This window comes from Myotis nattereri (genome assembly GCF_964212035.1).
Source record: "Myotis nattereri genome assembly, chromosome: 1".
NCBI classification, from domain to species: Eukaryota; Metazoa; Chordata; class Mammalia; order Chiroptera; family Vespertilionidae; genus Myotis; species Myotis nattereri.
In genome coordinates, this window is record NC_138075.1 from 111,855,510 (window position 1) to 111,878,992 (window position 23,483).

Here is a 23,483-nt window from a genome sequence, read left to right on the forward strand (position 1 = left end):
TCATGAACTTTGTGATAAACTCAATTATAGCCTTTGGAGTCTATGAAAATGTCTTCTGTCACCAAGGATCTGTCTGGATCCTTGTGGGGCCACTCAACATTACCTTGGAAGGAAATCCCAGTCAATAAAACAGATGCCTTTCTTCTCCAGCTATCTCCTGTCCTGGCCACCTGCAAACAAGCAGGTGGCACAACTGACCAGCGACCCTGGATTCTTACTGCCCCCTCAAGGCCTGGGGCTCAGGTGGTCCTTTGGAATAAAACACAACTTGGAAAAGCAGGACAGTTTGAGAGTCAGCATCTCCTCTAAGGGAGGGAAGACCAATTCACAAGCAGGAGCTTCAGAATCAGTGTTTTCCCGATCAAGGCTAGGAAGAGGTGAATAAGCCTCCTGATTTTTAGCTATCTGAAAATATTCTGGATAGAGAGGACTCTCACAACAGAAAAAAAAACTGACCTTCTCTTTCTAAAGGCATTTCCAGTCTTTCCAAATGAAGTAAGTAACAAATAAAGTAACTGAAAGTGCCTGCCTACAAGAGGTAGCCATCATTATCTGTTGGCTGAATAAAGACCCAATGCTGCTGGGCAAGGCCTTCCTAGAAGTGCTCAGCCATTTAAAGCCAGAGCAGGTGGCTGGTGGGTGAAGACTCCAGGGCTGTAGCTGTGTAGAGAAAAGGGGATCTCAAAACCTGAAGATCAAAGTATTCTAGGTACCTGGCACCAGATTCTAAAAGATTCCACTCACCCACCCAACTATTTGAGGCACAAATTAAATATTTAAAATTTATGCATACTTTTTCACTACAAAAAGAAAAAAAGGAGAAAAAGGAATGATGTCAACTGGGACAGCCTATCTTTTCTCCTTAATGTATTTAAAAGTATCAAATCTACGAATAAGAATAGTAAAACTTCACAAGTTTTAAAAATAAGCCAGTCAGGTAAGACCTAACGTCTTATACAAAACAAACACATAAGCAGTAAAGCTACCATCTTCTTATAATCAAAAGCAACTGGAATAGATTCATTTATTCTGTTGGGACATTTGCATTTTTAAACCTGGGGCCCTGCTGTAAGAGGGAAACCATGGTTTTCCCCTGCACACTTCTAAGTGCAGGTCCTTCTTTCATCATGGACCGTAAGCAAAAAGTATATTGTGCAGAAATGACCTATTCGTGAACTGGCCTTTACTCTCTCAAAGCTGGTTTTTAGTACCTAGTGCCTAGTGTTTGTGCATAGTGAATGAGTGAGAGAGAGTGTGTGCGCATACAGACATTCACATCTTCTACCAGTTCCCAAGTACAGGGTGCCATGGTGTACCTGTGTGCATGTATGGTATTTGGGATTATTTAAATCTCTGACACCACTGACAAAGAGATGGATGAAAATTCTAAAATGAGACATCTTTTAAGAAATAAATTAAAAATCAAAAGCTCATTTGGGTCAAAACTGAAAAGTGATCTTTCAGGATTTGACGCTTTCAGTTGAATTTAGGTATTTGAATTTAGGTATCTGACAGTGTTGAGGTTTACTAGCCTACTGTCCAGGTTAGAGCAAATACTTCCATTTATCAAGTAGTTTGTAAAATTGATACTGATAGGCAGGTAGCTTTTATTCTAGGATGGAACAGGGGGCTGGCTCCACTGGAACAGCTAGTCTTAAAAGGCTTAGTTTGAAAAACATCGGTTTATCCCATTACTTTTTGGCTTTTAATCATGATATTTAACTTATTTTGAATTTCAAATATTATTATAGGAGGTTGAGGAACTTTTAAGCTTATCAAAGTGAGGCATAGGTCAAGTAAGGTTGAAAATATTGCTTTACAAACTCCATACTGTTTTCCGGCCAGAGTGACTCAGTTGGTTGAGCGTTGTCCTGTGCACTGGTCAAGGTACAAGCCTAAGTTGTGGGTTTGATTCCAAGTTGGGCACATGTGGAAGGCAACTGATTGATGTTTCTCTCTCTCTATGTATGTCCTGGGTGAGGATTTAAAACAAACAAAACGAACACCACCTCCATACAGTTAACCTCAAACTTCCTCTAAAATACCGGTCTAATAATTTAAAAAATTCCACAGGTGCCTATTAACCCTGAATGTGTGCCAGAAGCCTAAAAAGCCTGGACAGATGCTTCCCCATTTCTCCTGCAGAAATGCTCTGCACTTTTTAAAATATATGTTTTTATTGTCTTCAGAGAATGAAAGGGAGAGGGAGAGAGAGACGGAAACATCAATGATGAGAAAGAATCATTGATGGGCTGCCTTCCTACACACCCCCTACTGGAGATCGAGCCCACAACCAGGGCATATGCCCTGACCAGGAATCAAACTGTGACCTTCTGGTTCATGGGTCGATGCTCAACCACTGAGCCACACCAGCCAGGTAAGCTCTGCACTTTTAGGGAGATTAGTTACTTCCCTATTCCTGGGAGACTGGGAAATTGGCTTTGTAGTGTCTTTTCCCTATAATTAAAGGAGCTAGTCTCAATAATATTAATTGTAAAATATGGCAACTCTTTGCTACTTCTTCTCTCAAGTTGCCAAAACGGTTTTGTGTCAGGATCGAGTGAAGTCAAAGAGATCATTCAAAATTGGTCCCCAACATGACTGACTAGACTGACAATACTAGAGAAAGAGACACTTTTAAACTTACGCTGGGGTGGCTGGGAGTCAAAGGGCATCATCATTTTTGGTCTCATTCCTCGCCTTCCAGCCAGTGTAGACATGCTGTCCTCAGATTCATGACCTAGACATCAAATATGAAGGGTGGTTATAAGCATGTGCCCGAGGCCACTTTCAGAAGTAAAACATATCTAGTGGGGAATACACAAACAAGAAAATGGGGACAAGGTGTTTCTGCAGGAAGTGAAATAAAGAGGAAAGTGATCATTAGTGCATTACAGGAGTCCCTTTTGAGAGTCAATACAGTTGACACAATGCTGCCTACCATGCTTCACTGTGGTGTCTGTAAGAGCACACAGACCAAGAGCATTCTGAATACCACAATGACAGCTGGACTTGGACTGAAGGACAGAATGAAATGCATAGACATGGGCTAGGTTGTCTCAAATGCTTGAGTAGCATTTGAAGCCCAAGCTGGTGAAGCCCAATGAGAGACCTAAAAGATCTAAAAGGTATAGAATCTGTCCCCCACAACAAGCTAGGTATCCTTCATCAGTTGTTGACCAAATCCATAATACACACTTCTTTAAATCTCAGCTGTATAGAAACCACCAAGTTTTAAGGCAACTTGATAAAATGGGAAAAGATTTAAATGAAAATAGTCCCTTAACATTTTGGGAAAACCTGCACCTCTGTACGAATTCCGCCTCTGATGGATGTTGCTGTCCATGGAATTGTCAACTGGTGTGATATCTTGAGAGTTACGAGGAATTGGAGTATCGGTCATGATGGGGTTCGGGTCTGGAGACTTATCAATTGGTTTCAGCTCCAGTCTCTCATGATGGATCCAGAGGTCTGGGGGTTTGACATCTTTGGCGTTCCCTTTGTACTTGTGGGAGCCGTTCACTGACTTACAAGCAGCTCGTTTCCTAGGCACAAAATTAAAAGGATTTTTTTTTCAAATAACTCTTTTAAGCATATTTGTCAAATGGTTTAAATGATTAAAACGGCACTTCTGTGAGACGCTTCAAGGAAAGGCAGAACTAAAAACACACAAAAAGAAAACCAGAGGCAGGAAGTTTCCTTCTGGGAGCAGTAAATGGATCTCCCCTTTGTCCACGTGTATTTGGACATATGTACAAGGCATATTTGCATGTTGCCTTGTAAATTTTTTTTTTTTTTTTTTAGTATCAAGAGATTGGGCAGCATTTTAAAATCAAATAATCTCTAAAGAGGAAGGTTCCTCCAGTCAACAGAGAAAGGACAAGATTCACCAAAAATATAACAATGAAGTAAAAATAGTATCTATGGCTTATAAAGGAGGGAGGAACAACATTTTACTTTATTTTATATTTTTACTTATTTTCCAAATTAAGTTTATTGGGGTAACATTGGTTAATAACATTATATAAGTTCCAGGTGTACATCTTTGTAATACGACATCTGTATACTCTATTGTGTACTCACCACCCAAAGTCCAGTGTTTCCATCACCATATATTTGACCCCTTTTATCCTTTTCTTCCTCCCCTACCAGACTCCCCCTCTGGTAACCATCATTATGTTGTCTCTATGAGTTTGCTTGTTTTCTTTGAAAAACATTTTAGTTAACCCAAACTAGGACTAACAAGTGGGTAACGTCAAGAGTGTAGGTGACAGTGTCTACTTCTTTGTGCCTTAGTTTTTCTTCCATTATGCCACTCACTCACACATTCAGTAAGCATTTATTAGGGACCCACTGTATGTCAGACTCTGTGCCGGACTGCTCTGCTCTCAGAACTTGTGGTCAAGTGAGGAAGGCAGACATTGGAGATTATGTTAAAATGCTCTGAGTTTAATGAAATGCCAAGCATTACAGTAACCTCTTAATAGTTGAACATAAGGTGGACAGGAAAAACCAGGAAAGAGAAGTAAAATTTAAGCTAAGACCCTAAGGGGGCAAGACAGATGGTGCATTCCAAGGGGTGAAATCAGCATATGTCCAAGTCCTGCAGTGGAGAACAACAGCCTAGTATAATCGTAGAAGGACTGCACCAAGTCCCAAGTGGTGGAGGCAGTGACCCATGGGGATGCTGGAAAGGCAGTCAGGGGTCAGATCCTAACGGGCTTCTACAGCATGCCAAGAATAATGAGAAACCACTAAATAGTTTTAAGCAGGAGAGTAAGCATATCAATTTTGAGTTAAAAATTTACACCCACTGTGGTGTGAAGAGGGATTTAAGGAGTAGGAGACAGAATAGGAGACCAGCTAGGATGTGCTGCAATAACCTCAGCCACAACTGATAGTGGCTGGGGACAGTGGGAATGGAGTCAGGAATGACAAGACTTGGTGAATAAACGGATGTGAGGTGGGGCAGCAGAACAGAAGCAAGAGGAATAAAGGATGATGCCAAGGTTTCTGGCTTAAACCATTTACTAATGGGGGAGAATAATGAGGGAGAAACAAGTTTGACAGAAAAGATTATAAATTCTATTTTGGATCTTCCAGTGCCTGAGACATTCAAGAGGAAATGCAGAAGAGGCAACTTTGGTAAAGCTGCAGGGGCAGAATTCAGATTGGGAAGAATTAAAGCATGACTAGGCAGTGAAAGAACAGATGAGTATAGATAAGTATTCAAGAAGTTTTGTGGTGGAGGAAAAAATAGGGATTTGTAAGCAGCCAGTGGTAAGCACCACGTGTAGAGGAAAGGTTATAACTGTAATTATTTCTTAACATGGTAGAAGTGGGAGCACACTTAAATGCTGAAGAGACAGAGCCAATAGAGTCAGAGGTTAGCCGTGCTAGAGAGAGGGTAACAGCAAGTACAAGGTCTTAAAAGATAGAAGACACTAAGACCCACAGGATAAATGGAGAACTGGGCTCAGACAAGAGGAAGGACACTTAGGAAGGGGGAGAAAATAATTATTCCCAACAGAAAGGTTCTAGATGTGATGGTGGTATGCCAAGGTACTTCTCTGTTGAGACTGAGGGGCCACAGAGGAATGTGCTGAGAAACAATGAGGTCTACACTCTCCATGCTCTTCAGCTTAGATGTTCTACCAGTGATTCTATAAACAGCTACAATGGAAAGGGAGGCACTTCAGGTATTAAAGAGGAACAAAGCAATAAGAAAAGCTCACGTAGTTTTTAATGGTCAATGGAACTCTCCAACACAGCTAACCTCTAACTCTACTGGCTCTGTCCCTTCAGCACTGGGAAGCAGGCCATTGGGGAAGGAGGGGAAGTGTCCTGTGAAGACTTGGTACAATTCTTTAACTCTTTATTGTTTAAAGTATTACATATGTCTCCTTTCCCCCCCCATTGACCTCTCCCTGGCCACTCCCACCCCCCGGCACATGCTGTCACCCTCTTAGTATCTGTGGGGACCCAAATCTGAAGGACTTACAGATTCAAATACAAGATTACAGAGCATATTATCAACCCATTTTCCTACCTCTCAAACTGAAGACTAAGTACTTTATTTTTTATTTACTTTAAATTTTAAGTTCTTCAAAGCACTAAGGAATTCTGCCATTTTGTTTTTTAGATTCTTTTAAATAAAGATCTCAAGATCTCTAAAACCAGCTATAAAATTCAGTTCATAAAGATAGATAAATGTGAGATAGATAAATGATAGATGAACGAAGAAACTTGCAGAAAAGTTCTAAAATAGAAAAAAATGTAACCTTTGAGGCTTTTTTTTAATATCAAATTTTTATTTTTTCGTATAGATGCATATTTATTTTATTTTAATGATTATTTTTTAAATCCTCTGAGGCTTTTAAGAGAAAGTTTTCTATAATCAAAAGTAGATAGGGAGAGCTGAAAGAATCAATGATCAGGAAGCTTATACAATGAATCTCCATTCTCTTGGGAAAGTGATGCAATGCAAGCTACAGAAGGCTATTTTATTGGGGCAGAAGCAACATTAAAAACATCAGACAGCCCACAGAAGATGACCTACAACATGACCAGCAGCAGTTACAAGGTAGCTGTACTTGTCCTGTGTGTTGACAACAGATGCATCATTATTAAATACATGCATCCTGGCCTTGGGCAGACCAAGTCTGATGGATAATCCCACAGACATGAATGTGTGTGTGTGTGTGTGTGTGTGTGTATGTTTAGGAGCAATACCTTAATCTTATAATCTTTTAGGACACTGCAACTAAAGTCATTTATTTTATTACTCACACTGTTTTTGCTATTGGGGTAACTCAGGAATCTATGTTTTTATGCTGTCTCACTGCCAGATATGAATTGAATGTGATCTAGGGTCAAGGATTCTCTCAAGTTCAGGAGTGCAGGCTGTTATCAAGCACTACATTACTGAATAACCATGTTATTTGCTCTACACAAGGCTTAAAATCCCAGCGGAGTGCAGAGCTAGCAGCCACCTGTCCTCTCTGGGAATGTGATATGGTGATTATAAATGATCCTTTCTTATCCATTAAGTCAGCCCCCCACCCTGGTCCCAACCTCAACTTCTACATGTAGGTTGAACTTAGATTTAGAATAAGAGGCCTGTGTTTTCTTCCATCTCAGTTGGTATTTCTGCTATAAAATAGCCCATAAGAATGTGCAGAGACTCCTGTGCGTCTGGCTCACTGAATGCATATTAGACATACTTCAGCAGGGCTCCCAGCAAGGCTGGACTGTCCACTTTCCTCTCCTGATCTCTCTACTTGGCTCTGTGACTCAAGAGCTTGAGTGGCATGAACTATATCTACTTGGCAATCCTGCCCCTGGTGTCCAGTTGGGTTTGTCCAGTAGAAGGCACAGGCAAGGGTCAGAGGTGTTTTTTCCCCCTGCCCACTACCTGTTGGGCTAGAGATTGTCAGTGTCTCCACTTCCACCAGCACACACAGTTCCTGTCGAAAGCCTTCTCCCACAACTTCAGGTTTCTGAAAACAGCTTGCTCTACCTCAAAAAGAACTCTTACCCTTTCACGCCTGAGATAGTCATTGTCACCACCTAAGGTGGCAGCCTCTCACTGCTGCTGGCCCTTTAACATTGCTGCCCAGTTTCCCTAACCCTACCTAGGACTTTGTAAATGACCCCTTCATTATACTCCTCTTCACCCCTTTTGAGTGCATCACCTATTTCCTGCCAAGACACTGACAATACACATTTATGAGAGGAGCCAGTCTGTGTTTTAAGAATATTTACAATATCACTTTACAAGTATTTTATGTTTATACTCTCTGTGCAATTCCAAATACAGAAGTCACATAAAGCAAAAGAATAGAACCAATCTGTGGGCTACATTTGGGGCTCCTTACTTTTTCTGGTGAGAGGTGGTACGCCTGGTGCAAAAGATAGCAATGATCACAACCACCACGATGGTAATGACCCCAACAGAGATGATGACGACCAGGAGCATATTACTGTCCAGAGGAGAGGTGGGGCTTCCATGGGGGCTGTTACTGCCTGGAGAGAGAAAAACGGCACATTAGTATTAGAGGATTCTAGAAATGTATACAATCAGGCTGTAGAACCTTCATGTGAGTAGAGATACTTTATGTGAACTTCTTTCTAATGCTCACCACTGCACCTTGTGTAAAAGTGTCCCATGAACATGGTTAGTTCCTCTAGATTATGAAATCCAGAAAGCTGAGTTTTTGCCCTATGAAATTTCTCAGCACAGTGCCTTGAACAAAGCTGTTCAAGAAAAGCTTCTGAAATTATACTGAACATTATACTTGGACAAATAAAGGGTCTGCCCCCCTGTGTCTTATGTTAGACATAAATTCATCTTATAAAGCACCATTTATAAATCATTTAGTTTTCTGACTTTCAAAACTACTTTAAAAATGTACATTCATAGAAAGCAAAATTTTTTTTTCTAAAATATGTCTAAGATCACAAAAATTGCTTGAAAATTAAAGTCTCTCTTGTTATAGATACAGTTTATGCAGAGTTAATCTCTTACTCCATTTCAAGAAAACGTAAGTCTGCATGTATGCACTAATTTGACAAATATTTAATGAGTGCTTGCTATGTGCCAGGCATTGTTCTAAGTACTAAGGATGCGGATGCAATGGTGAGCAACAGAAATGTGAATGTTGGGGTGGAGCCAAACAGTAAGTTACAAATTATGAATAGTGAGCACTATGAAAAAAATCAAATGGGGGATATAACACAGTGACTGGGTGGCTATTTTATATTGAGTGGTTGGAAAAAGCTTCTCTGAGAAGATGGCATTTGAGCTGAGATTTGAATAAAATGTAAGATCCCACCATATAAAGACCTGGATGAAGAACATTCATAGAGATGGAACAGCCTAGTGGAAGGATCCTAAGGCAGGAATGAGCTTGGCATGGTAAAGGAAGAGAAACGTCTCTTTCCTTAAGCAAAGAGAGATATGCAATGTTAGAGGAAAGGAAGTGAGAAAAAACAAAAAGAATGAGGCTGGAGAGGTGTATAGAGACCTATGTAGAACCTTGAGGAATTTAGATTTTCTTCCTCTTCATTATATAATAATAATAACAATAATAATAATAATAATAATTATTATTATTATTGTTATTATTATTGTTGTTGTTGCTTTGCTTACAGGATGAGTTCTAAGCTTTTTTCGAGGTCTTCTGTAATCCAGCTTTTTTCTAAATTATTTTCCATTTTCTGAAACATTTCTTCGCTTCCCACCTCATTATAAAAGTTATGCATGCTTGTATTATAAAACATGGGTAATCCATACAGATCTAACTACCATGGATATTTGATGTCTTTGCTTCTAGTTTCTCCCTCTCTTATCTTTCTAACAATCAGAGCTGTACAAGAGTGGGATGAGCTGCTTTGCCAAGTGATGAGTGTTCAGTCAATGGAAATACTTAATGTCATTCTACCAGGCTGGGATGTTGTGGGATAAATTCCTACCATGAAGGTATGGCCTGGGAAGCTGTTTTCAGAAAAAACTCTCAAAGTGATTTTCATATACAACCTGGTTTATAAACTTATGAGCTAATCCAAACTATACTTATTGTGGGAATTCCTTCCATAGCGTTAGGTTAACTGACCTTCCAAGTTTTGATTCTATGATGTTATAGGCTACATCTAAGCATAATGCAAAATCTGGGCTGATTTAGGAGAGCTTAAGAGCTTATTCTTCTACATGTAGTTCAATCATTTGTATCCTTCATTTCTGAGAAAAAGGTTAGCAGACAGACAACTCAAATTGTATACACTGACCTTTAATAAAATAACATTTTTATATTTGGGGAAGACTACACAACTAGGTGGGGGTCCATAAGTTAGAGCGTATTTGGGCTTTACATGAAACTTTTATTAACAGCAGTGCAGAGCTACTGGGTGGGGTATGCAGGCAGGCTCTGAAAGGAGAGGCTGGGGAGCTCTGAGGGGTTCGGAGGAAAGCAGAGGCAGAGGTAGTTCTCTGTATTCAACAGAGATGGATTCTCATTTATGACTTCATTTGACCTCTAACTTTGAGCTGGCCAAAGTCTCCCTTCTAAGATGGAGTAAGAGTGAGCTCCCAAAGGGAGCATCAACCTTTCTACCAGGGATGTTATGACAGGCCATTTTTTAAGCTTCACCTAAATCAGTGGTCGGCAAATTGTGGCTCGCGAGCCACATGCGGCTCTTTGGCCCCTTGAGTGTGGCTGTTCCACAAAATACCGACTTCTGCGCATGGGCCGCGAAGTTTCAATCGCACTATACACGCGCGCCTGCATGTGGTATTTTGTGGGAAGAGCTACACTCAAGGGGCCAAAAAGCCGCATGTGGCTCGCGAGCCGCAGTTTGCCGACCACTGACCTAAATTATTGCAACAGCTTTCTAACCACCTTTTCTGACTTTTTGCTCTTACCCTCAACTAATTCTTTACTATCTACTAATAGAAGATACTCAATACTGGTAAATGGAAGTCATAGTTTACCAGTATCAGACATCTTACATATGTTATTTATAGGACAAAGCTCACATTTCTCAGCACTGGCATCTAAGCTTTTGACAGGCTGGCTCTAACTAATCTTCTCTAACCTGAGAATCTTATTTTGCCTCTGCGAAGTGTGATCCCAGGGTAGAGCAGGTTGTTTTATATTGCCACGTCTTCACAGAACATGCTGCTTTTGATTCCTGGAATGGTTAACACCCTCCTTGACCATTTAACAACCTCCTGTGCATCCTTTAAAATCTGGGTCAGATATCACCTTTTCTACAAAGCTTCCCCTTTCTCTATTAGGTAGTTTGTTACTCCTTTTGCTACCATAGCCTATTATATAGAACCTGAACCTTTAAAAAAATGTGTGAATGAACAAATGCATAAATGAAAGAAAAGACAAAGAAATAATTACTTTTTTCACAACCTTGAATAATATATTGTGGAGAGCACATAAATGTAACATATAAATCCCAAGAGAAAAAACTCAGAAAGTCCTAGAACCCAGAGACTAAGAATTTCTTGAAGCATGCAAGTTTGTTTGGTTCTCCTAATAGGCTCATTTCACTGAAATCTGAGCAGTACCATTTTTTAAAAAATCCCCATCCAAGGATATGTCTATTGATTTTAGAGAGAGAGATAAAGGAGGAGGGATAGACAAGGAAGGAGGGAGGAAGGGGGGAGAGAGAGGAAGGGAGGGAGAGAGAGGGAGAGAGGGAGAGAGGGGGAGAGGGAGAGAGGGAGAGAGGGAGAGAAGGGGAGAGGGAGAGGGAGAGGGAGAGGGAGAGGGAGAGGGAGAGGGAGAGGGAGAGGGAGAGAGAGAGAGAGAGAGAGAGAGAGAGACATACATCGATATGAGAAACATTGATTAGTTGCTACCATACGCATCCTAATGGGGATCAAACCCACAACCTAGCTATGTGCCTTGACTGGGAATTGAACCTGCAACCTTTTGGTGAATGGGATGATGCTTCAAACAACTGAGCCACTGAGCCAGGGCAGGGCAGTACCACATTTTATTTAAATAGATAGCTAGAGATTAAGAGATCATTTTATTTCTACAGTCAGAGTAGGAGTTTCCAGGGAACAGGCCGTTGTCTTCCTTGTGTCTCTGGCAGGGTTGAGGAGACAGTAAGGCTTACTTCTAGCAGCTGCATGTATGGATTTTCACCAATAGCAGATTCCCACATCTGGAATTGAACCTGTGCTTTTTAGGCTGCATGTGGTAGTTGAAAGGGCACAATGAGATGTCAGAAGACCTGGGTTGTGGTTCTCCGACTTCCATAATTAGTGGGTGGATCCAGGCAGATTGTTTCTCCAATGAGTCTCTTAATGTTTAAAATGGGAATGATACCTCCTTGTCCTGCTTGAAAATGATTTCATGTCTGAAAGTAACTTACAAAAAGAATCCAGCCCTAACTGGTTTGGCTCAGTGGATAGAGCATCGGCCTGCGGACTCAAGGGTCCAGGGTTCGATTCCGGTCAAGGGCATGTACCTTGGTTGCGGGCTCATCCCCAGGAGGGGGTGTGCAAGAGGCAGCTGATCAATGTTTCTCTATCATCAATGTTTCTAACTTTCTATCCCTCTCCCTTCCTCTCTGTAAAAAATCAATAAAATATATTAAAAAAAAAAAAAAAAGAATCCAAAAATATGAAGATAGTGTAAGGGACTGTATAGAGCCTCTGGGACAACTTCAAGTGTACCAACATCCGAATTATAGGGGTGCCAGAAGAAGAGAGAGAGCAAGATATTGAAAACCTATTTGGCCGAAACCGGTTTGGCTCAGTGGATAGAGCATCGGCCTGCGGACTGAAGGGTCCCAGGTTCGATTCCGGTCAAGTGCATGTACCTGGGTTGTGGGTACATCCCCAGTGGGAGATGTGCAGGAGGCAGCTGGTCGATGTTTCTCTCTCATCGATGTTTCTAACTCTCTATCTCTCTCCCCTCCTCTCTGTAAAAAATCAATAAAATATATATTAAAAAAAAAGAAAAAAAAAAAAGAAAACCTATTTGAAGAAATATAATGACAGAAAACTTCCCCTACCTGGTGAAAGAAATAGACTTACAAGTCCAGGAAGCACAGAGAACCCCAAGCAAAAGGAATCCAAAGAGGACCACACCAACACACATCAGAATTAAAATGCCAAGAGCAAAAGACAAAGAGAGAATCTTAAAAGCAGCAAGAGAAAGACAGTCAGTTACCTACAAGGGAGTACCCATTCGATTGTCAGCTGATTTCTCAACAGAAACTTTGCAGGCCAGAAGGGAGTGGCAAGAAATATTCAAAGTGATAAATAGCAAGAACCTACAACCAAGATTACTTTACCCAGCAAAGCTATCATTCAGAATTGAAGGTCAGATAAAGAGCTTCACAGATAAGAAAAAGCTAAAGGAGTTCATCACCACTAAGCCAGTATTATATGAAATGCTGAAAGGTATCCTTTAAGAAGAGGAAGAAGAAGAAAAAGGTAAAGATACAAACTATGAACAACAAATACACATCAACAAGTAAACCTAAAGCTAAAGGAGTTCATCACCACCAAACCAGTATTATATGAAATGCTGAAAGGTATAAGAAGAGGAAGAAGAAGAAAAAGATAAAGATAAAAATTATGAACAACAAATACTTATCTATCAACAAGTGAATCTAAAAATCAAGTGAATAAATAATCTGATGAACAGAATAAACTGGTGAATATAATAGAATCAGGGGCATAGAAAGGGAGTGGACTGACAATTCTCAAGGGGAAAGGGGTGTGGGGGGTACGGGAAGAGACTGAAAAAAAATCGTACACCTGTGGATGAGGACAGTGGGGGCGGAATAAGGGCAGAGGGTGGGGTGGGAACCGGGTGGAGGGGAGCTATGGGGGGAAAAAAGAGGAACAACTATAATAATCTGAACAATAAAGATTTAATTAAAAAAATAATGTATGAAAGTAACTTACAAATGGTGAAGTTCTGTAGAAGAGTAGGTGCCATCATTAAGTAATTAGAAGGCACCAGCTCTTAGGATGGCTAGGAGAGTAGGAAAACTTTTTTAGAATTCCCAAACTAAAAACACTATAGTAAGTAGTTTGGGGAGAAATGAATGATTCAGAGGCATTCCTTTGGCTTGGGTGATGGCTAATTCCACTAGAGTTTATTTTTGAAAAAAAAATTCTAATTTTTCTCTAGAGGAAGTAGGCAAAAGGAAGATTTGTTTGTTCAGAATTAGCCTCATTTTAAGTTGGATATGTGGAGAAACAATTTTATTTATAGACCCTATAATGAGTGGGTTACAGTAATTCAGCAAATATTTGCCAGATAAGTGCCTAAAGCTAACTCTATTAAATAAAAGGAAATAGGCAACATGCTACAATCACCACACACAAGCTACATAAGCCATTTCAAGATTTCAAGCAGAATTGCGCCCACAGTAGGCACCAGGGCCACAGGAGGGGCTTTACCGCTCATGGGAGTTTTGTAGTCAGATCCTAGGTCTGGCAGCCGGCTTCCTTTTCCTGCAGACCCTGAGGCTGAAGGAGAGAAAAACAATCATGTCAGTAGTGACTCAACCCACAGGTGTTACAAGTCCACTTCACAGCTAATGAGCATTTTCTATATAACAACTATTTTCAGCCTACTTTGTTCATGAGAAAGTGAAGTAGCACATGGACAACTGGGGAAATATAGCCTATCTGTGCAGATAAACCTAAGGCCTAACTTTCTATGCAGTGAGGCGTCTGAAAGGCTGACACCCTTTCCACGGCTGTAGCTAGTGTGTAATTAGACTGCCACTCGCTGTTCACAAGTTGGGAACATACCCACTCCTCCAGTCCAGGAAACCGTTTCTGAAAGATGACTTAGAGCACTGATGCTAAAGGAGCTTCTCTTGGAAAAGGAACCAAGAACACCAGTTTGATTAGCTTCTTTAATAAAGAACTAGACTCTTCCAAGGGCCCGCCTATGCTGATCTGGCCTACCAGGGATTAGATTCTTTTCTCAAATTATATAGTTGCCTCTCTCTAAGCAGGAGCAGGAAGGTAAGTGGAGGTTCAAATTGGGGTCTCAGTGAACTAAATATACAAAGATGGAAAAACAAAGTCTTCGCTCTGGTTGTTCACAAAGGACAGTGTCTCCTAACCCAGCATCAGGGAACACAGTGAGGCTGAGAAAACACAAATATCAGTGCTGCCTGACATGTAGTAAATATTCAATAAATATTAACTACTATTATTACAAGCATAGTAAATCTTTAGGGAAGAATATAATCTTACTCTTCACAGGCAGAGAGCATGAAGCTTCAGAAAAAACTTATTTTAAAAAAAGAAAAACTTATAAAGGAGTAATTTGTATAAATTAAGATTGGCAAGAAATTAATAAACTAGATGTGTTTCTGTAAAACATTAGAGCTAAAAAGTCAAGTACTTCTACAAATTATCAGGCTTGGAGGAAATGAAAGAAATTAAAATGTGACGGTTTCTGTGCGTAGTTCATTTAACAGAGTGCATCTAGAGGCAAAAAAACAATGTTTTCTATGTTTCTTAAAGTTCAAAACCCCAAAAGGTAACAGAAATTCTTGAGTATCCAAAAGGGCATATTCTAGAAGTTAACTCACTGTCTCTTTTCATTTGCTCATACTTATCATTCTATCCCGTTACTTCTGTTGCCATCATTCCTCCCAAATAGTACATACCACACATCAAGATTTCAGCCGTTCTTCTCACTATGATTAAGTCTAATTGGTGGAATGACCTAGCACTTGTAAGGCCCTCAGGTTTAAGTGTCCCTATTTGTCGGGTAAGCCCACATTTAAGCTAAACCATCCAAAGTATCATATTATGTAACTAACTGCCAAAGAACACACTTTGCCAATAAGCTGGTTGGTTTAATTTCTATATATCCCAACATTTTTTTTCTTTTAAATTTAACCTATGAACAAGAAATTCCAAGGATTAACCAAAAAACCAAAGTAAACATGGGCAAAGAATTTTAAATACCAGAGGTATGGTGCAGCTCAGAACTGTATTCTGGCTTATGGAGTGAAGCCAGGAAAGAACAAGCACATTTATATTCTGTGCATATACAGTATGGTTATTTTTCTTTTCTCACACTTAAGTCAAAGTTTCTACCATGATTAGAGTGCCTCCCCACCCCCACCTCCAGAAAAAAGCATGTTTGCAGTTTCTACAAAGTACAACAAAAGACTCATAGAATGCAAACATATTTCCAAAGTCCTGAAACTGGAAATCTCAAGTTCTGACTCTTCCTTGCCATTAACCAAGATCCAAAGACTGTATTTCTAACAACTAATCTTTTTTTAATAATAACTATTCTTAAACTATGAAAGCAATCATAAAATTTACTTTTATTGCTCTTTCTTAGTATAGAAAACAGACACCAACTTTAGCTGAATTCGGAGAGACGAAAATCACAAAGCACAGTTATCCTCCACCACAGCAACTATGGTGAAAGGCCCTGCTGACGTAATTTCAAAAATGGAGACAATGTGGCTCATGCTTCCTAAGTTTCCATTTAAAATCGTTTATTTCCTCTTTTAAAGTAAGCAGATATATTTAAGGGAAGAAATGGAAATGGAGCTCTTAATCAAGCTTATGATAAGAGAATAAATAGCACAAATTTTGCCATGGATAATCCTAGTTTAGTAGGGTAAACTTACAGATAGTTTGTGGGAGGAGGAAAACAGGGTATTCGCTGAATTTGATTACAACTTTTCACTTAGAGATACAAATAAAATACTAAATGCTACAAATTGGTATGCTTGCTGTTATCCTGGCCGAATTTAAATATCTTTGTGCTAATTGGACCCACACTTAAGGCCAATCTCCTACAGCTGCAGAACTCAGTTTTTTGAGTCAGGATTTTTCCCCTACCAGTCTATATTAGCTCCCAGCTTTTCAGATACCCCAAGTGCCTCAAACATGGACTCAACTCCACTTTGGCCAATAAATACATGGTTTTTTAACACATGGCACTGATTTTCAAGAAAAAAAAAAAGAAACAAAAACAACAAAAACTAATAATAGGTCACAAAAGAGAGGAAAGGAAAGAGAGGCCATCTACTCATTTACCTTGGTCATTAGGCATTTTATCAGAGGAGTCCGCTAACAGGCCAAGCACAGGGGAAGAAAAAACAAGAGCAAGAATCACAAGCTTTGAAGATGGGACAGGCAGAATTTTTAAAGGAAAAAAAAATCCCACAAACTTCCAAACAAATTGAGTCTTTTTTTAAAGTACCAGCAGAAGAGAAACCAATATATAGTTTCCATATTTCCAGAGACTCAGTCCCCGACTACATTTTATTCCTGAACTCACTTGGTTCAATACTTCATCTTCACTTTCTTATCTAGAATTTCTTTAAAGGGTCCCCTTTCTCCCTACAAAGGTCTACATTAAGCCTTTCAGATTGGGAGCCTGCATGTATTGAAAGAGAATCATCCATCACAATAACACGGTATTGCTCTGTACAGGAAAAGAGAATCACACCTGATCTGACTATAAACAGTTCTACATCACTGCCTCGAATAGACTGGAGTCAGAGGTCCCTTCTGTGTGATCTGGGCAAGTGATCTAGGGAGCACCCCTCTGGTGGTCAGTGGTGAGTGAGGGATCAGTCTGAGATAAATACACACACTGTGGCTCATCATAAGGACTGCTTATATCATCCATAGTCTGTACACGCTAAAGTGCAAGCACAGTCCCACTGAAGAGACACATTATAAAACACTCTGTGGGGAGCCTTACCTTTAGGTGTTCTGAACTGGACAGCATCAGACATGGGCCCCATGCCCTTTGAGTTCCGAGCCTGGATTTTGAAGTAGTATGGCGTGTCAAGTGTTAGCTCTTGTATTTGGTGAGTCAACCTGTTGCCCACAACAGGCTCAATAACCCAATCGTGTATCTCTGCATTCACATCTGTGCTGTAATATATGATGTAACCTGTCCAAAGTAATTAATGGGAAAAGAAATCTTATTTCTGCTTCTTCTTTTGCAATCAGTAAGTCAATAAAGATATATGTTAGAGCACAAACAAGTAGAGAACAAGTTACTGATTAAACAGCAATGGTAAAATGCATTAAAAATGCTACACTAAACATAATGTACAGAAAACCACAATTTACACAGTGCCAAGCGGTGAGTTATTATCTATATCAGCAGCTGAAGTAATAAAACGAATAAAAGACAGAAAATACACGGTTAAATACCCTCAGAAATTAAGAAATCATATAAGGAAAATAATCCAATCTCTTTAACATGTTAATTTTTAAATAATGTACCTAGGTCTACAATTAAAATAATGTGGTTTTGAAAAGCAATAGTGGCCTAAAATGCTGTTTTAGCTCTCACCGATGTGATTTCCTAGGAGAAAAACTCCTGGGAGATGGGCAGCAACCTTTGTTAATTTCTCCCAGATTTGCGGGGGAAGTCACCCCAAACATCACCTGACAACTTCCACCAGAGGGCACTCAATCTCAGTGGCTGAGGCAGAGAGACCCACAACCACAAGCCTACCCATCTAGTGCATTATTCCTGGGCTTTAAAGGCAAAGTACAATGCAATCAATGCAAGTCAAGTCATGCTTGATTCTTTTATGAAAGAAGCAAATTCAAAAACCTAAAAAAGTGACAAAAAAGCCCAGGAATTTATGGAAAGGAGTTTCTATAGAAAGCTGAAGCAGAACAATGCTTTCAGTTTTCTTAGGCCGCCCTATTCATACCAAAGAACTTCAGAAGGCAAACTTCTGTTCCTCACACCATATATCAGGGGTCCTCAAACTATGGCCCGCGGGCCACATGCAAATACAAATATTGTATTTGTTCCCATTTTGTTTTTTTACTTCAAAATAAGGTATGTGCAGTGTGCATAGGAATTAGTTCATAGTTTTTTTTTAAAACTATAGTCCGGCCCTCCAGCGGTCTGAGGGACAGTGAACTGGCCCTGTTTAAAAAGTTTGAGGACCCCTGGCATATATCCTTGGGCAGAGGTCCCAAGGGGAATATTTAACCTCCTTGACAAGGCTGAAAAGGGCACAATGTTTATTGTGGAAGGGTCTCCTCCTCTGGAAGCCCAAGGAAATATTCCAGATCCCTCCAAAGGCCTAGGCCAATTCAAACTAACTCTAGTTGTAAAAGCACAGGAACTAAAGTAAAGTAGCAGGCCTGGAGGGGGGGGGGGGGGGGGGGGAAGGAATTAAAAGTCTAATGGGCTTTAGGGTAAAAGAGATGAATCCCTGTTTATTGGGAATAACCCTATAGAATTAGGCAGGGTTTTTAAAGCAGGTCATGTAGTCAGAGACAGAGAAGAACAGCTTTTCTGAAGAAAATAAGTATGTCATAAGGTATCACTACATCCAAAGACTGTCTGTCTAGCATAACCCATGCCCATCAGACTTTCAAAGTGAGTTAGAACAATTAGCTGGTGACTTATTTTTATGTTCCTGTGGGCAAATAGCAGCATCCCCTTGCTCCACTTTTTGTGACCATCATGACTCATAGCACCTTGTAAATGACCAAGCCAGCCTTCAGACTCCCACTTCTCCCAACACAGAACTCCCCTGGAGTGTTCTGCCCAGCAGTAACAGGGACAGACACACATTCAAAGCATCTTACCTGTAATTTTGCCATTGGCTTCAGAGGGAGGTTGCCAATTTACTATTATGGTCCTAGGTTTTCCCTCTTTACTTACAACTGTCACATCCTTGGGTGGAGAAGTAGGAACTACAAAATAACAATACTTTTAATAATTCCTGTCCATTTCAATTTTATTCACCATTTCCTCAACCCTTTCCATTTATAAGTCACAATCAAGGGTATAAAGCAAAAAAGATAAAGCCTCCTGACTTCAAAGAACTTATAGTCTATCTATAAATAGTTCCAATAAAAAGATATGGAAAATATCAGAGAGAATACCACACTATAAAGATAAGAATTGGCATCTTGGCTGGGGCCAGGGATATATATCGTAAGTAGATAGGGAAATAAAAAAGGCAAGTACCTAATATATGCCAGGCATTTTAAAAGTGATTTTTCACTTCATGTTTATGGCAACTTGAAAGGTAGTTACCATTATCCCATCAAGATAATGTCTTAGCACATCAAGACACTGAAAATGAGAAAAGTTATGTGATTTTCCCAAGATGACGTTCTTCTCTAATCTGGATTATTTTGTTAAGATATTTTTAAATGTAAAATAATTTTCTCTCTCACCTATAGTTGCCTCTCCAAACCAAATGTTTGAAAACCCCAAATTCCTTCAAAGAACACATGATTTATAAACTGATGTTTATTATTTAAAGTTTGCAAATATTTGAGCTTATTGCTCTGAAATGTAAAGCTCTTTATGTAACAGAAAAAAACAATAAAATAAAAATGACTGCATTTCTTGTTTTCATGTTATGGCTAAAAACTTTTAATGTACTAGTAGGGAAATGAGCAAATTAAGAACATCCTTAAATTTTCTCTTCCTACAGTGCTAGGCTCCTCCTAGCATAAAAATGGAAGAAAGCCTGGTGAAATGCAAACATCCTAAGGAAATACATAATGTCATTTATTAGCTAATGGGTTGGAATTAAAGCAAAAAGATATTTTTTTAAAACTGGCCAAGAAAGCAAACTCAAGGTCCATGTCAGCTTTTGTGCACTGTATTTCTAGCTCTCCAAATCCAAACCCTTTTCTCTGTAGGATGTACAACCCACTCACTGTTCAGAAGACAAAAACATTAGGGACAAGCCTTCTGGGGAGATACTACACCTCCATTTTTTCATTATTTATATACAGGAGAGTAAAAAAATAGGAGGCTGGAATAGATAGAGACTACCAATAGTTACACATGACTTCATGCTGGGAAAGTATAAGAAGCAGAAGTGTAGGCCTACAGGTAAGCAAAAAGCAAACAGAATCTCAAACCTGGAGGGCTTGCTTTCCCCTTAATTTGCTTTTTTGACTTTTATCTTTCAGACAAAAACCCTAAGGATACTCCAGTGGGAGATTTTACAAAGACACTAATTGGTTTGCAAGAGAGCTATTGGTAAGTGCTAGACTCCACAAGCAGCACTGCAGCTGCTTGGTGACGGGCAGGCTGCTTCATCTTTTCTTTCTCAAGTTTACCTGGATAGCAGGATAATGACAAGAACCCCTCCCATTCGCACAGTGCTTTATAACAGCCTGTGCTTTCCCATCTGCTCCTTGTTCACCCTAACAAGAACCCTGTAAAGTAGGAAAGGCAGAGGTTCTATCACCCCTCTTTTATAGGTGGAAGAAACAGATTTAGAGGGGCTGAATGACTCGCTTATGATCACACTCAGTAGATGGCTGACCTGGGATTGAACTCAAGTCTCTTGATTCCTAAAATTTAATATGCTTTGTATTATATTATCCTGTTACTGTTCTTGTACAATGATTAAAAAACCATAATTCATTAGCTGAAAAATCAAACATTGAACTCCAGCTGTAGTTGCTCACTGAATTCGGTAAATACATTCACATACTCAATTCTTTCCCTGGTTAATAAAAGGAGGTGATAAGTCTCATGATTTGAAATGTGGCACAACATTAGCAGGAACTTCCACTGACTTTCGTATCTTGCAGAGAAGAAATGCCATATGACCTAAGGTTCTGACAACACATACCTAATTCAAAGGTAGTCCCATGGGCTGTCATACTCCATGTGCTTGATCTTCGACCTTTGGTCACCATCACAGAGAATTCATAGAGTGTATTTGCTTTTAAACCAGTCACCAAGTAACTCAAAGTCGTTGCATTTGCATTCTGGAAATATATGATTCAAGAACTTTAGATTGAGGAAATATCCATAGTTAGCTTTTCTTACCCAGACCATATGTGCCAGTACCTTATACTTGGTGTTTGCTGGGATGTTGGTTTTCCATCGGACTGTGTAGTACCGAGAGTCTGTAATCTTCTGGTGTTTGGGCAGTGAATTGTCCGCCCACGTAATCCTTATGGTATCATGACTCAGAATGGAAGCCTGGACTCCCACTGGTGGCATCATGGGAGTGGGATCTGGCACTGGAGTGTATGGAGCATTAATAACAAATAAATCAACCTCAGAAGTGTCTGGGTAAAAAGTAATTAAAAAGGGAAGTGGCATTTAACAGAAACAAAAATAAAAGGGAAATGCAGGGTAATATAATGGAATGAAAGGTGAGAAATGAAGAAAGAGAAAGAGAATCCAGAGTTAATAAATAACCATCATTCATTTAAAAGGATATTTCCACTTGTGTTCTTTCAGGAAAATGTCTAGAAAAATACTAATTAATCATGCATTCTCTACTGTATTCTGTAGGTATATTAAAATTAGATAATCCAGTGATTGTATCAACATATTCATACTTGGATTTTCTTTAAATTACTTGAAAATTCTACTTTTGTCCAAACAAAATCATAAAAAGATAAAAATTGCTTTTAAAATTAAGGGTATAATTTCTAAGCAAGTAACACAAAGTTCATACTCTGATTTGATATTCTAGTGACTGGCTGAGTTTTTGGGATATGGCTTATCAATGCATATCACCAGACATGTAAAGGTGCTACTCTCAAAACCCGAGTCCTGAATGTCAGCCTGGCTGTGGAAATCAGGGTATCTGATAACCACACAGGGTTCAGTTTAGATCTGCTGATGTCCTGCTACACTTTTTCCAGTAGAGTCAGAGAACAATTGAATGATGAATCCCAATAAGTTATGGAAAAAATGCCATTGCTATGGATCCAACTGACACTGTCTTTATAACTTTAGAAACCAGAGTACTTATCTGACAGAAAGGAAAGTCTACTATTCTCATGTGCTCAACAAAACAGAGGCCAGAGAGTGATATCAGAGGAAGGGCAGCATAAGAGCACGGCTTTTCCTCTCCCCCTGACATTCCAACAAGTTAACCATCTATAATTCAACAAAAAAGTCCCTGATCAACATAGATGCACGCCTGAGAGACCCGCACACTGAAACACCTGAAGGTGGGCATTCGGAGATAAATGGGGAGATGAGAAGGGAGGAAAGCACAGACATAGACTACAGAGGCAGCCCTTCAGCGCAGGGGGGCAGCCCAGCGGGGCAATCTGCAAGCTGCAACTGGCTAGCAGGGAGCTACCAGTGGCCAGAGCTAATAGGGTCCGAGTTTGCGTGCATTTCTGCAAGCCACCAGGAGACAGAACAGTGACTGGGTTAGCAGACACGGGCCCAACAGAGCACGGACTAATAAGAACCCCTCCAATCTGCACAGTGCTTTGTAACAGCCTGTGCTTTCCCATCTGCTCCTTGTTTCACCCTAACAATAACCCTGTAAAGTAGGAGCATGTCTACTGCCCTCTGCTTCTTATACTTTCCCAGCATGAGGGGTGCATGGGCCAGACAAACAGAGGTCAGGGGTCACCATTATAGTGAGGGCAAAACAAACCCCATCCCCAAGCAGCACAGCTGTACTGTCCCAAGCTGCAGAGCTCAAATCTGGGAGATCACAGAGGTAAAATCTTTCGATTCAGCGCCATCTATTGGAAGATAGTAGAAAGACCTTCTAGGAGACAAATGCACAAAGAAGGGCAGCAAATACCATGAAGAACCACTGAACAACGATGACCAGAAAGAAAATGAAAAATCCCCAGAAAGTAGGCTGTAACACATGGAATTATGTGACATAAATCAGCGGTTGCCAACCTCACGGGCCACCAGTGGTCTGTGGACTACCGGTTGGTGACTGCTGATATAAATGACAGAGATTTCAAGATTGCAGCTTTAAAAATACTCAACCAAATGCAAGAAAATACTGACAGGCAATTCAGTGCACTCAGAAAACAAACCAGTGAACAAAATGAGTATTTCTCCAAGGAAATTGAAACTTTCTATCAGAAATCGAATCTATCAGAATTTCTGGAAATGAAGCAGGCAATTAAGGAGACTGAGTAAACTGTTGAGCATAGAAAACAGAACCAACCAATTAGAGAAAAGAACTAGTAATATTGAAGACAGGAATCAAGAAAT

The 23,483-nt window shown here is 39.9% G+C and overlaps 1 protein-coding gene across 1 annotated transcript in view; it reads right to left on the reverse strand.

The window, feature by feature from the left end:
• Nucleotides 1-23,483, reverse strand: part of NEO1 (neogenin 1) — a gene marked incomplete at its 5' end in the record, with an annotated part of 191,045 nt that overhangs the window by 18,239 nt on the left and 149,323 nt on the right. The window contains 9 exons of the mRNA XM_081102054.1: nucleotides 2,648-2,740; nucleotides 3,307-3,545; nucleotides 7,878-8,025; nucleotides 13,940-14,008; nucleotides 16,565-16,597; nucleotides 17,238-17,432; nucleotides 19,103-19,210; nucleotides 21,121-21,259; nucleotides 21,342-21,565. Of these exons, the coding sequence (XP_080958180.1) occupies nucleotides 2,648-2,740; nucleotides 3,307-3,545; nucleotides 7,878-8,025; nucleotides 13,940-14,008; nucleotides 16,565-16,597; nucleotides 17,238-17,432; nucleotides 19,103-19,210; nucleotides 21,121-21,259; nucleotides 21,342-21,565 (1,248 nt within the window). The remainder of the gene's footprint in view (nucleotides 1-2,647; nucleotides 2,741-3,306; nucleotides 3,546-7,877; nucleotides 8,026-13,939; nucleotides 14,009-16,564; nucleotides 16,598-17,237; nucleotides 17,433-19,102; nucleotides 19,211-21,120; nucleotides 21,260-21,341; nucleotides 21,566-23,483) is intronic.